Raw genomic sequence first — 13,300 nt, 5'->3', positions numbered from 1 at the left:
TCTGCATTTTCTTACAAATATTTTATATCATGTGAACCACTTAGAGGGTTTTTTTTATTAAGCGGTATGTAAATCTTGTTAAATACAGTAATATTGCATTTCTCATCTCCCCGTCTATCTTGCTTGGAAAAGTTACTTTTTTGAACTACAACTCCCATCAGCCCAATCCAGTGGCCATGCTGGCTGGGGCTGATGGGAGTTGTAGTTCAAAAAAAGTAATTTTCCAAGCTCTGATCTTGATCCCAGGTATTTGTGCATGCAGGTGGGAGAAGTGCGATAGGAGCTTGATATGTGGATAACAGCTACCAGTGTGGGTCGAGCTCGGCTGCCAAAGACAGCGAAGCTCCCCAAAACCTCTGCAGCCAACTTTTTCCCAATCCTCCCCTGCTCTCGTGTCCTAAAAGCAGGAATGGCCCATTAAGAGCGTTAGAGAAGCCTACAGGGCTAGAACAAGGCATGATCTTTTCTCAATTTGTTTTTTTCTTTCAACAAGCCTTTTAAGTTGAGACTTATCCCAGTCTGCGTCTGTGTTAGGATTGCTTTTAATATGTTTTCTTTAATCATATGTTTTTAACCTCCTTTTTTTTAAAAAAGATGTTTTTAAAGCTTTTTTAAAAATGTTTTTAACATTGTTTTGTTTTAATGTATTTTAAGGTTTTTGTATGATGTTTTAGAGTGTTTTTAGCGTCTGTTTGCCGCCCTGGGCTCCTGCTGGGAGGAAGAGCAGGATGTAAATAAAATAATAATGATAATAATTTGTATGCCATTTTTCTGCACAAATATGCTCAAACCCACTTGCAAAACAAAGGAAAACATGCACATTGAGATAACATTACGATCACAGCCCAAAGTCTATTCAAACACAATCATTTATTTGTTAAACTTGTATGTATTTTATTTATACTCCCTGCAGGAGCCCAGGGCGGCAAACAGAAATGCTAAAAACACTTTAAAACATCATAAAAAGACCTTAAAATACATTAAGACAAAACAACGTTAAAAACATTAAAAAAAAAAAACTTTAAAAACATCTTTAAAACACAAAGAGTTAAAAACATGTTAAAAGACATAGATCCTGCTCTTCCTACCAGCAGGAGCCCAGGGCGGTACCCAAAACACGAAAAACACTCTAAAACATCATATTACAAACAGACTTTAAAATATATTAAAACAAAACGTATTAAAAACAAAATCTCTGCAAAAACATCTTCCTCAAAAACAGCCTTAAAAACATCTTAAAAAGCAACACAGACTTTATCTCTACTTAAAAGGCAGTTGAATCCTAGAGTGCCTCCAGACTATCACTATTTTGGTGGCAGGATTCAATTGCACACTGGCAAATTCAGCTTGCGCAATTAGAGTTGCCTGGGAGGTCTTGCACCACAAACCCGCATCCCCAGACGATTGGACTTTTGCCATGAGGAAAGTGACGAAGACAATGCACTGAAAAGTGTGGGCTAACCCGTGAACAAATCAGAGTGCGACATCCCCATCAACAAATCAGAATGAACATGAATTTAAAAGCTAATGGCATCTAAGCTCCCTGCACACAAATCGGGATGTCTGAATAAACAGGTCGGTTGGAAGCACCTTTATTTCATCTTCCATGGCATCTGAAGGCAGCAGGCTAGCATATGGGGTGCAGGATAGCCCCCAATAATAGCGCACAGAGAGCTTTGTCTACTTCCTGCCCCTCACCTGAGCCATCTCCCTCACTCTGCCTCATGGTAGGGCCGGCCCTGGCCTTTTTTTATGTCTTCAGTCACCTGAGCCTCTAGCAACAAAGATGGATGCAGGAGCGCTTCTGGACTATGAACCTGCTCCTTCAGGGGGAAGGCATCCCCATCCAAAGCAGGCAACTGACCAATTTTCTGGACTTGGGACCACCCCCTCAACACCTCTGCCTTGCTACGATTCAGAGCCAGTTTGCTGGCCCTCATCCAGCCCACCACCAAATCTAGGCACCAGTCCAGGACATGCATGTCCTCTCCTGGTTTGGATGTAACAGATAAATCATCAGCATACTGATGACATCTCGTCCCAAATCTAATGACTGCTCCCAACAGTTTCATATAGATGTTAAACAGCATTAGGGACAGGACAGTAAAATGAATTTAAAAAAAAAGGTGTGTGTGTTTCTAATGCATGAATTCCGCCTCAGAAACAAGGTCAGGTAATGGAATGCTCCAAAACCCCAGAGGGAAATTTGCGTATGTTCCTGAGGCCCCCAGTAGAAAGGCAAATCTTCCCATGCCACCTGCCGTCCCAAACATTGAAAATGAAATGAACTGCCTTCAAGTCGATTCCAACTTATGGCAACCCTATGAACAGGGTTTTCTTGGTAAGCAGTATTCAGAGGGGGTTTACCATTGCCTTCCTCTGAGGCTGAGAGGCAGTGACTGGCCCAAGGTCACCCAGTGAGCTTCCTGGCTGTGTGGGGATTCGAACCCTGGTCTCCCAGGTCGTAGTCCAACAAGTCATAGTCCAGCACTCTTAACCACTACACCACACTGGCTCTTTTGTCTCTCTAATAATCAAGCCCACTCTTGGCACGGTACCCCTTTTAAGCAGCAAGGCCTGGAGATCTGCCCGGAGGTGTGTTGCTCACCTGTGAGATCCAGTCGTTGAAAGCGGAGACCCGCGTGAAAACAGATGGCTTGCGGTAGTAATTGCAGCCAAGAGAAGAACCAAAACTGACCACGCCGTGCACCTCCCATTTCCCGCTGGAGGACTGGCAGTTGAGTGGGCCACCAGAGTCCCCCTGTAAACAGCCAAGCAGAATTTCACTGAGGTGGTGGTTGTTGTTTTGGGAAGAAGATGTTCCTGGGCCAGCAGGGATTTTCTCCATTGAGATGAATGGGGAGCTGGGATGGGCTGGGGGGTGGCAACTGATTGGAGAATGGCTGTAACTCAGTGCAAAAGGACCCGGGGCCAATCCCTGGCAGCTCTGGGCAGAACCCCTTCGGCTGAAACCCCGAAGAGCTGCTGCCAGCCAGTGTAGACAATATTGAGCTAGACGGACGCTTTGCGTAGTGCTTCAGGAAGTGTGGATTGGGTACGTTTGCCATTAAATGCATACGGAACTAAATTTCTTCCCCCTCCTTTCTAAACACCAGAAGAACTTATGCCAGCCTTTCCCAACTAGTGGGCCACCAGCTGTTGTTGGACCACAATCCCCATCTTTCCTGACCATTGCTGGCTGGGGCTGATGGGAGTTGTGGTCCAACAACATCTGGGAAAGGCTGACTTATGCATTGCAAAGGCAGCTTTTTGACCTGACTCTTTCTGAGGGCACGGTGTGGCCTTTGCAGCAACAGGACTGCGCTGCCGCTAACCCAACACTGGCGTGCATGTACTCACATTGCAGCTGGAGATCACCCCGTCGCCGCCTGCACAGACCATGCTGGTTTTCACCGTGCTACCCCACCAGCTGGGCTGGGAGCAGGTGGCGTGATTCACCACGAGCAGGCGCCCCTGCTGCAGGATATCCGGGGACGGACCATTTGCTAGAAGAGATCACAGGTCAAACCTCACCCCAGTCCAGCCATGCACTTTTCTCTTCCTGTGTCTCCTTCAATATGCATATATTTTTTCTCTGGCACTGCTGACTATAATTAGTATTTGGGGAACATTATCTGAGTGACCGGCTTACCCCCTTCTTAGGGAACCGCATGTCTTGCCTTAGCAAGCGGGGGGACGACGACTGGTGGGGCTGTGGGCAAGGCAGCTAAGGGGAGGTGGAGCCAGGAGATCACTGGAGGCTGAGTCAACATATTCTGGCTTTCTCCCCATCCTCCTTCCTTGCAAAGACACAGTGGCCAATTCTCAAATGCAAGCATCAGATATTTAAGACCCAGCCACTTTAGGAGAAAAGTTGGATGTCTAGATGCTGGGCGTCAGCATCAAAGACCTAGATTCTGTGTGATTTTTCAATTCTGATAATACTAATAGAGGTGGACAGAATGGGCTCTAGCGCAGGGTTTCCCAAGAGAGGTGGACAGAATGGGCTCTAGCGCAGGGTTTCCCAAGAGAGATGGACAGAATGGGCTCTAGCGCAGGGTTTCCCAAGAGAGGTGGACAGAATGGGCTCTAGCGCAGGGTTTCCCAAGAGAGATGGACAGAATGGGCTCTAGCGCAGGGTTTCCCAAGAGAGATGGACAGAATGGGCTCTAGCGCAGGGTTTCCCAACTGAACTTCATTCAGGTGTTCACATTGATTCTTAATTGTATTTTTACTGCTTTTGCTTCTCATATTGTATTTTATGGTGTTACAGTTTGAATTCTACAGAACAGAACTTGTCATACAATAAAAATACAACATGAGCAACAAAAGAAGCAATAAAACACTATTAAATATCATATAGCATCTGGCACGGCGCATTACAGTTGCTACCCCAGGCAGAAAAATCTTGGCCCGCCAAGACCATCAGCAATATTCAAGTGGTCCATGGAGTAAAATCAGTTTCTGCACAATAGGAATCTTATGGACATGACTGTGGAACACAGGACTGCTGCGTTCTCGATTTGGATTTTGGGGTGCAGAAAACATAACAGCAGGGCTCTACCCCACCTTGGTCTAGTGACCAGCCTCACCTGCTTGCAAGTAAATTCAAGATGCATGGGGAGGTGATTCCCCCCCCCCCAGCCAAATTGATTGGTTTCAATGCAAGGAAATCGCCTCAACTGAGCACGATCCTCAAAGGGGCAACGGAGTGCAAATGGCTTGCAATGAAGAAAGGGGGGGAAATCCATCAAAGATGCTTACTTATCAACCTTCCCCATCCTGTTACGTAACATGGAAAGTTGGCGGCTAAGATGCTGTTGGCCTTGGGGAGGCAAGCTGGCTGGATGCTGTCGCTCAGGGTGACGTGGGCAGCAAGTTTGATGAGGGCAATATCATTCCTGGTTTTGATAAGGAGAGAGGAAGGAGGGGCAGGAAAAGCAAATGATGCGCATGCTAACTGAAAAATAGTGCAGAGGAGATTCTACCCAAATTGTTCAGGATTTCCCCCCACTTCCTGCCGTTTGGGCCAATAAACGCAAAGCTCCCAGGATAACTGACAAGCCCACAGGGCAGGGGTGGGGAACATCTGTGGCCCTCCGGATGTTGCTGGACTACAATTCCCATCATCCCTGGCCATTGGCCATGCTTGCTGGGGCTGATGGGAATTCATCGACATCTGGAGGACCAAACGTTCCCCACGCCCCCCCTGGGCCATGCATGGGGACCTCTGGCCTGCAGGCCAGATTTGACCCACCAGACCTCATTTGGCCTACAAGGCTGTTTTCCCCCAAACCACACCCACCTGTCCCACACCTGACATTGTCTGTGATGTCAGGTGTACAGCAGATAGAGGCACAGCTGGAAAGCTGGTTTGAACGCCCTGCACTTCAGCTGTTGGGTGGGGAGTTCAGTCCTGCTTAGCTAATGTTGGCAGTACAAGCATCCAAGTTTGTGTTAAATGGCGATGATGATTTTTACCCTGAAAATCAGATTTACTCAACGAAATACATTGTTTTGGGCCCCTGGAAAATGCTGAGCTTGATTTTTTTTTAAATATATGGCAAATTAACTCCCCCCCCCCCGGTTGGCCACCCTAATTTGCTTCTCTACTTGTTTCATTAAAAGCTACAAAGTTACCCATTGGAAACTTTACTCGCGTCCCACTTTGGGTGGACAATGATCTTTGCTGGGGCGATGGCAACCGATCCTTTTTCGCTGGCCACGAGATTGTGCTTTCCAAGGTAGACGCGGTAAGTCTGAGAAGAACTGAAAAAGGAAAGGAAGAAAAAGAGTAGATGATCAGGAACTTCTCTGCATAATTAATACATTAAGTAAGGGGTGAGGTTATCAAATGATGAAAAAATAGCGGAATGTTAAAACTATGGGCCCGTCCTTATGACTATAATTTGCAACCTTACAAGGAATTGCTTCCCCCAAAACAGTCACAAGTTTCAAGTGGGAGCGGACGTTTTGTTCTGACTGTTGACATACCTGATACAGTGAGCGGCTGTCATGACCCAGTTGGTCGCAATGAGGGATGCACCACATGTGTGACGCCAGTTCCCACTGGAAGAGTATTGAAGGGAAGCCTGTGAAGGACAAGCGAGTCACAGGATGAGCCTGGAGAATGCCCACCATGCCACACACACCAATCGCTCTACCCAACTGGGAGCCAAAATAAGTTTGCTCCTGAATAACCCTTCTCCTCTCTCTCTCTCTTGTTCTTTTTGATGTGCCATTTTGGATTATCCTACATTCCCATGGCTGCCATTTTATGTGAGGCCACGCCCCCTCTGACAGCTGGTTTGTGTTAGGCCACACCCATTTGGCAGCCATTTTGTGTCACGGCACAGCCCCACAGCTCTCCTTTTAGGTTATGCCACACTCCGCACAGCACTCTTTTTGGGACTGGCACCCCCTACACTTTCTCAAAATTCCAAATGTCCCCCCCGGCCCCAAAAGGTTGGCGACCTCTGGCCTAGCACTAGGGTTTGGGGGTCAAGGCCTCGATGGCAGAACAGCCCTGATCAAACACTGCCACAACAAGCTTTCTCGATGGATGACATGCAAGATGGCAGACAGATTCCTTTTTGTGCAGTCTTCTGGCCAGGTGCATTGGCATGCATGGGTAAAACACTGTGCCAAAATGATCCTTGATGCAGCCTTCCATAGGAAGATGCCTTATACAGGGACAGACCCTTGGCTCATCTATTTATTTATTTATTACATTTCTACCCCTCCTTCCTTTTCATGATACAAACCCAAGGCGGCTTACATATGGTTCCCAGGCGGTCTCCCATCCAGGCTCTGACCAGACCTGACCCTGCTTAGCTTCAGCAGGGAGCTGGCCTCATGTGCCTTCAGGCCTGAGACATCCAGCTCAGTATTGTCTACATCAGTGGTTCCCAAACGCCCTCCTTCCCTACACCCGGACCATTTGAAAATTGGCGGAGGTTCTTGGTGGACCACTTAATTATCTTTCTGCAGCTTGTTTAGAATCATAGAATCATAGAATAGTAGAGTTGGAAGGGGCCTATAAGGCCATCAAGTCCAACCCCCTGCTCAATGCAGGGATCCAAATCAAAGCATTCCTGACAGATGGCTGTCCAGCTGCCTCTTGAAGGCCTCCAGTGTCAGAGAGCCCACTACCTCTCTAGGTAAGTTTAGCAACATGCACTCTCTTAGCTTCTTCCCCTCTTCTCCGTGGCTTCCTTCATTCCCATGTGTTGACTCTCCCCTCCTTTCAAGGGCCTTGTCAGCCTCTTGTCCCACCTCTTGGGACTTTCCTCCATCTTGCCACCAGCCGCAGTTTCATTTCTCTGAGGAAGGCCGAGCCTCCACCCGTCGCTTCCAGCTCACTTTTTGGGCAGATCACCGGGTTCAAAGGATGACGGAGCGCCCCCGCACTGGCCATTCTTGCACAGACAAAGACATCCACACTTCGCACAACATAGCTCTGCTCCTCTGCAGTTGCCACTGTGGGCTACTGAAGGAAGCTCATGGACCACTGGTGGTCCATGGACCACGCTTTGGGAACTCCTAGTCTACACTGATTGGCAGGCAGAGGCTCTCTGGGACCTTCTGCATGCAAGGCAAATGCTGTACCACTGAGCTGGGGGACTTCCCCTATGTACAATCCCATGAAGGCTGCTTTTTTAAAAAGTGGGTTTTTCCCCCAATGTGCACATTTGCACTGGGGTAAAGGAGAGTAGACAAAAGTAGAGGGAAGACCCCCCGCAAAAAAAAAAGGCACTGAATGAATTGTTTAAGCTGCAGTAAATGTTGCATGCATGCATAGCTGTACATTAATATATCAAATGAGCAATGGGGCATTCCTAATACGCTAGTTCCCCTTTGGAAACAATGCCAAGCAATTCAGAACTTGCGTGTGTGTGTGTGTGTGTGTGTTTGTTTTTTAAGTCCTCATGAAAACTCATCAGCATTTTAGTCTGAATTTCTCCTAATACACACATTCTTGCATGCAGGTTTCGCCACATATACACATTTTTGCAAAGCAACTTCCAAACATGTTTTGTATTTTATTTTCACTAATATATGCATTTTAATGCACATCTTTAATGCATTTTTCTGCACACTACCTTGGCTGGAGCACCACAGTGCAAAATTCAGAGAAACGCATATTTCCAAGGGTGGCTGTGTTTCAATTGGCATATTGTCTCAGGGAGTGCCGATGAAGCCAGTTCGTCTTTAAATGTGAACTGAATTTAATTTCTCCCCCATCCTTCGTGTGTGTGTGTTTTGTGAGACCGAGATTCAGATATGCAGAATATTGAATCTCTGGTTGGGTTGCCATAACAACAATCTACTATCAGGTAAGTGAAACACAGAGAGGGGGGCAGCGGAAGAGAAGGTGCTTTTAAGTAGGGGCTTAATTTGCAAAAACATCCTTGACATGTCACAAACAACAATGTTGTTGGGTTTTATTTATATATTGGCTTTCCTCTGGAAAGCATAAATCCAGTTTTAATTGGGGGGGATGCAGGTAGTATTTTGATGCCATTGATGCTATGTGCAAAATGCTCACACCATACACACAAAAGCTGGCATGCATAGGCAGCACACATCCCATCATAAACCCCTGTCTGGAGCAGGGATGGGGGACAAATTCAATTCAATTCCCATTTAAAGGTGAACCTATCCAATCTGCATTTTTCAAAACAATTTGCGGACTGAAACACAGCTATCTATCGAAATTCACACTTATCCAAATTTTGCAGTTCTCCCACCAAACAATGGGTTGTAGTCAGCTACGTCCTGCTCAGAGTAGACCCACTGCAATAGTTAGAGCCATGTGTCTTAACTCCAGTGGGTCTACTCTGAGTAGGATTAGCATTGAACACCATCCCAAGTTTACAGAGATGCCTATTTGTGTAAGTCGGGGAAAGCGTGCGTAGAAATGAATATGTGAGTGAAAATCACATACAAAAAATATTATTTTAGGGGAAATTGCTGGCAAAAATGTGCACATGAGTCAAAACACACAAAATATGTGTTGATTAGCAGACATTCAAAAATGCTGATTAATTTTCATGAGGATTGCTTTTTAACAAATTGTTGGGGAAATGTGGAGAACTGAATTTAAGTGGATCCTCCCTATTTAGGAGGCACCCCCTTAGATAGGTAGTCCTGTTTTTTAAAGCTCTGCAATTTTTGCTCACAGCAGACCATGTATCAACCCCCCGACAGTGAAAGAATGCATGTTACAAAGCAAAGCAGAGACGTTTTGTCAGTACTGACAAGAGGGAAGGACTATTATTTGGGCAAAAAATGGTAAGGATGTCTCTTACCTGCCAGGGCCAACTGTTTGACTTGGCATCATCCCCTCCAACAACTCTGCTGACGTTGGGCTTGTAGGTCGGGACCCCACAACTGGAGGCTGAAAACGACACAGTGCAGAAGCTCTTTCACCATTCAGCATGCAGCTAATGGACAGCCCTTGAGAGAGCACAAGGTTCAGCCCACCACTTAGCGCTCGTGCATTGTTGCAAACATCCCTCCTTGCTTCTGCACAATGCCTCCTCTCTTTCCAGGGATTCCCCCGCCCCATTAGTGGTCTTTGGTGGCTTCTGGTCACTTCCTAAGCTGCCGGCATGTGGGGGATGAAAGAAACAAGGTTTTGCTTAGCGAAAATGTAGAACAGCCCCTCCAGAAAAAGAGAGAGAGTGTCAACAAAACAGCATCCAATGTCTGATGCACATCAGATTAGTTCCCCCTCGTCCTGGTAGAATCAGTGGTGTGTCTTGTGTGAAGGCTGGCCTGAGCTTCCTAGAGCAGTTTCATGTGGCCTATAAGCATCCGGTAATAATTCCCACCCTGCTACTAATAATTTTGCTCTTGTTTCATTACCATAACATAATTACTTCTGGATGGATTTCCAGTAGCAACCTTTCTGCACTGTAGTTTGGGAGCCACCCCACCTCAATATTCCTCAGCAGGCGACAAAGGAGTCTGCCGGATACTGCCCAGGTCAATCTAGTCTGATCCACTGACTTGGCTTCCTATTCAAACACAGCACTTGTTTTCCAGGATGAGAGCAAAGTGCCGTCCTGGCTCGGCAACGTGTCTCCAAGAGAGGACAGAGAGATGCCCCCGAGTAACCTAAATGACCAAGAAAAGCCTTGTTGGTTGCCCCTGGCACCAGGCACTCTGGATGTGGAAGTTCCATCATCACCATTGTCATGGCAGCTCTCTCCTTCATCCCTCTGGATACACTCGAAAGGAGTAGTGACCATCACAATGTCCTGTGGCAAGGAATGTGGCAATTGCATTGCATGAAAAGACACATCCTTTTATTTGAGTCTGAACCATACCCCCAGAGGCCAGCGCCAGAGCAGCGATGAGGACCCCAATCATGGCTGAGAGCATCTCTGCAGAAGACCCAGGCTCCGCATCCTATAGACTTATATTCTGCATGAGTTTATCAGCCCAGCCGAGGACAGCGTCAGCAGTGGGGAAGCTTCGTGTTTGTTCTGTGCCAGTGGAAGACGTGACGATAGGAAAGTTTCCATTCCCTGCCTTCCAAAGGTTGTGCCAAAATTTCACACAGCTGCTTCTTCTCCCACCAAAGCCACGGCCTAGGTGCCTTCTGAAGATTGGGGGTGCCCTTGGCAGCTGGGGCGAGGGGAGCAGGTGTACACTATCAGCTGAGGGGGAGCTGGCGAAGTCAGGGCAGGAGTCGGCACCACTGGGTTCTAGCATATTTTGGGCATCGTGGGTGTGTATAGAATCATAGAATAGTAGAGTTGGAAGGGGCCTACAAGGCCATCGAGTCCAACCCCCTGCTCAGTGCAGGAATCCAAATCAAAGCACTCCTGACAGATGGCTGTCCAGCTGCCTCTTGAATGCCTCCAGTGTTGGAGAGCCCACTACCTATCTAGGTGATTGCTTCCATTGTCGTATGGCTCTAACAGTTAGGAAGTTTTTTCTGATGTTCAGTCGAAATCTGGCTTCCTGCAACTCAAGCCTCTTATTCTGTGTCCTGCACTCTGGGATGATTGAGAAGAGATTCTGGCCCTCCTCTGTGTGACAACCTTTCATGTACTTGAAGACTGCCATAATATCTCCCCCCAGTCTTCTCTTCTCCAGGCTAAACATGCCCAATTCTTTCTGTCTCTCCTCACAGGGCTTTGTTTCCAGTCCCCTGATCATCCTTGTTGCCGTCCTCCGAACCTGTTCCATGTTGGCCTTCCTTTGGTGTTTTTTTTTTAAATTAGCATTTTTTAAAGAAAAAAAGCACAGAGGTTATGCAGGGTTGGGGAAAACATCACACATGATGGCCGGCCAATTTTCCTATCTATTAAAAAAAAATAAGTCTGTGGGGGCCATGGCCTTGCAGAGCCCGATAGCACCACAGAAACCGTGTATCAGTGTTCACAATCTTGTGGGAACTCTGCATATGGAATGATCCGAGGGTGTTTTGGAAGGTGGGCTGCAGCCTTGAAACTGTCCCTGTGGCACAAATATAGCACTCAAGTCAAGGGGAGGGAAAGGAGAGAAATGCAAGTCAGTTTGCATTTAAAGGCAAACCTGCCTAATTTCTGAAAAGTGCACTGAAAGACAGCCACTCTGTGGCCCTCCAGATGTTACTGGACTAGAACTCCTGACCTATGGTCATCCTGTCTGGGCTTATGGGAGTCCAGCAACATCTGGAATGCCCAGGCTACCCAGGCCTGCATTAGAGCATTGTCAAAAATTTTGCTGGTTGAATTCCTGCTTATAATGCAACTATTTGGGGAGGGCTTTCGGGATGTGGATCAACTGGAAAGGGAGTCTTTCTTCCTGTCTCATAACACCAGAATTCGGGACCATCCAATGAAGTTGAATGCTGGATGATTCAGGACAGAAAAAAGAAAGGATTTTTTCACACAGCGCATGTTAGGCTATGGAATTTGCTCTCCCAAGAGGCAGTGATGGCCACCAACTTGGAGGACTGGACAAATTCATGGAGCAGAAAGGCTATTAATGGCTAGTAGGGATGGGTGTGAATTTCGATTCAGTTTGCATTTCAAGCAGAACTTATCAAATTTGCAATTTCTGAACAGAATCATAGAATAGTAGAGTTGGAAGGGGCCTATAAGGCCATCAAGTCCAACCCCCTGCTCAATGCAGGAATACAAATCAAAGCATTCCCAACAGATGGCTGTCAGCTGCCTCTTGAATACCTCCAGTATCGGAGAGCCCACTACCTCTCTAGGTAATTGGTTCCATTGTTGTAGGGCTCTAACAGTTAGGAGGTTTTTCCTGATGTCCAGTCGAAATCTGGCTTCCTGCAACTTGAGCCCATTATTCCGTGTCCTGCACTCTGGGACGATCTCGGCCCTCCTCTATGTGATAACCTTTCATGTACTTGAAGACTGCCATCATATCTCCCCTCAGTCTTCTGTTCTCCAGGCTAAACATGTCCAGTTCTTTCAGTCTCTCCTCATAGGGCTTGGGTTCCAGTCCCCCAAACATCCTTGTTGCCCTCCTCTGAACCTGTTCCAGTTTGTCTGCATCCTTCTTGAAGTGCGGAGACCAGAACTGGATGCAGTACTCAAGATGAGGCCTAACCAGTGCTGAATAGAGGGGAACTAATACTTCACACGATTTGGAAAGTATACTTCTGTTAACGCAGCCTAATATAGCATTTGCGTTGTGAAACAATATGAGACCCGAACCACAGCCATCCTTCGAAATTCGCATTTATTAGAATTTTGGGATGTGGTTCGCCAACTAAACAACATTTACAAAAATACATATATTAGGGGCCAGTGTGCATAAAAATGAACACATGAGTGAAAATAACATCCAAAAAGGCATGAAATGATGAGAAATGGCTTGCAAAAACGTGTACCTTTGTCGAAACAGACACATCTTTCCATCTCTGAGTGTGAATTTCTCCAAATAAACACATTTTTACAGACCTTGCAGTGGTGAGTGGCTTGCGTGTTCCAATGAACCCTGTGAGCAATGCCATCGGGAGTCATGCACTCCCAGCAGGGTCACCCATGGCGGTAAGGTCAAGGGAGAGGAACCAGACAAAGAACGATCCAAGAAAGTCCTCAATGGCAGAACAGGCGGAGGATAATAATGTGTACGTTACAACAGCTGTGAAGGCGGATGAAGGCTGCAGCAGATAAAGGACTTCCAATCGTCGTGGTATCCATGCCATTGGATCAAAGCCCTTTTCTGTCAAGATTGTGTGTTGATTGTGGTGCACCGATCTCCCCACATAAAACAAATTCACGCACAGGTGTCTTCCATAACAAAAGTCCCATGGCGATTGGCAAATGGCGAC

At 46.8% G+C, this 13,300-nt stretch overlaps 1 protein-coding gene across 1 annotated transcript; it reads right to left on the bottom strand.

Moving 5' to 3' along the window:
- Positions 1–2,563: 2,563 nt before the first annotated feature.
- On the bottom strand, positions 2,564–10,377 carry LOC133372823 (chymotrypsin-like elastase family member 2A). Its single transcript, XM_061601904.1, has 7 exons — positions 10,335–10,377; positions 9,312–9,400; positions 5,995–6,092; positions 5,641–5,769; positions 4,765–4,901; positions 3,361–3,506; positions 2,564–2,761 (listed from the first exon to the last, which is right to left on the bottom strand). The coding sequence occupies exons 1-7, from the start codon at positions 10,375–10,377 to the stop codon at positions 2,564–2,566; spliced, it is 840 nt and encodes a 279-aa protein (XP_061457888.1).
- Positions 10,378–13,300: the final 2,923 nt, after the last annotated feature.

The sequence above is a fragment of the Rhineura floridana genome, chromosome 18 (assembly GCF_030035675.1).
Source record: "Rhineura floridana isolate rRhiFlo1 chromosome 18, rRhiFlo1.hap2, whole genome shotgun sequence".
Taxonomy (NCBI): Eukaryota; Metazoa; Chordata; class Lepidosauria; order Squamata; family Rhineuridae; genus Rhineura; species Rhineura floridana.
The sequence above is the reverse complement of the archived record's forward strand: the minus strand, read 5'-3'. Positions and strand labels throughout refer to the sequence as shown.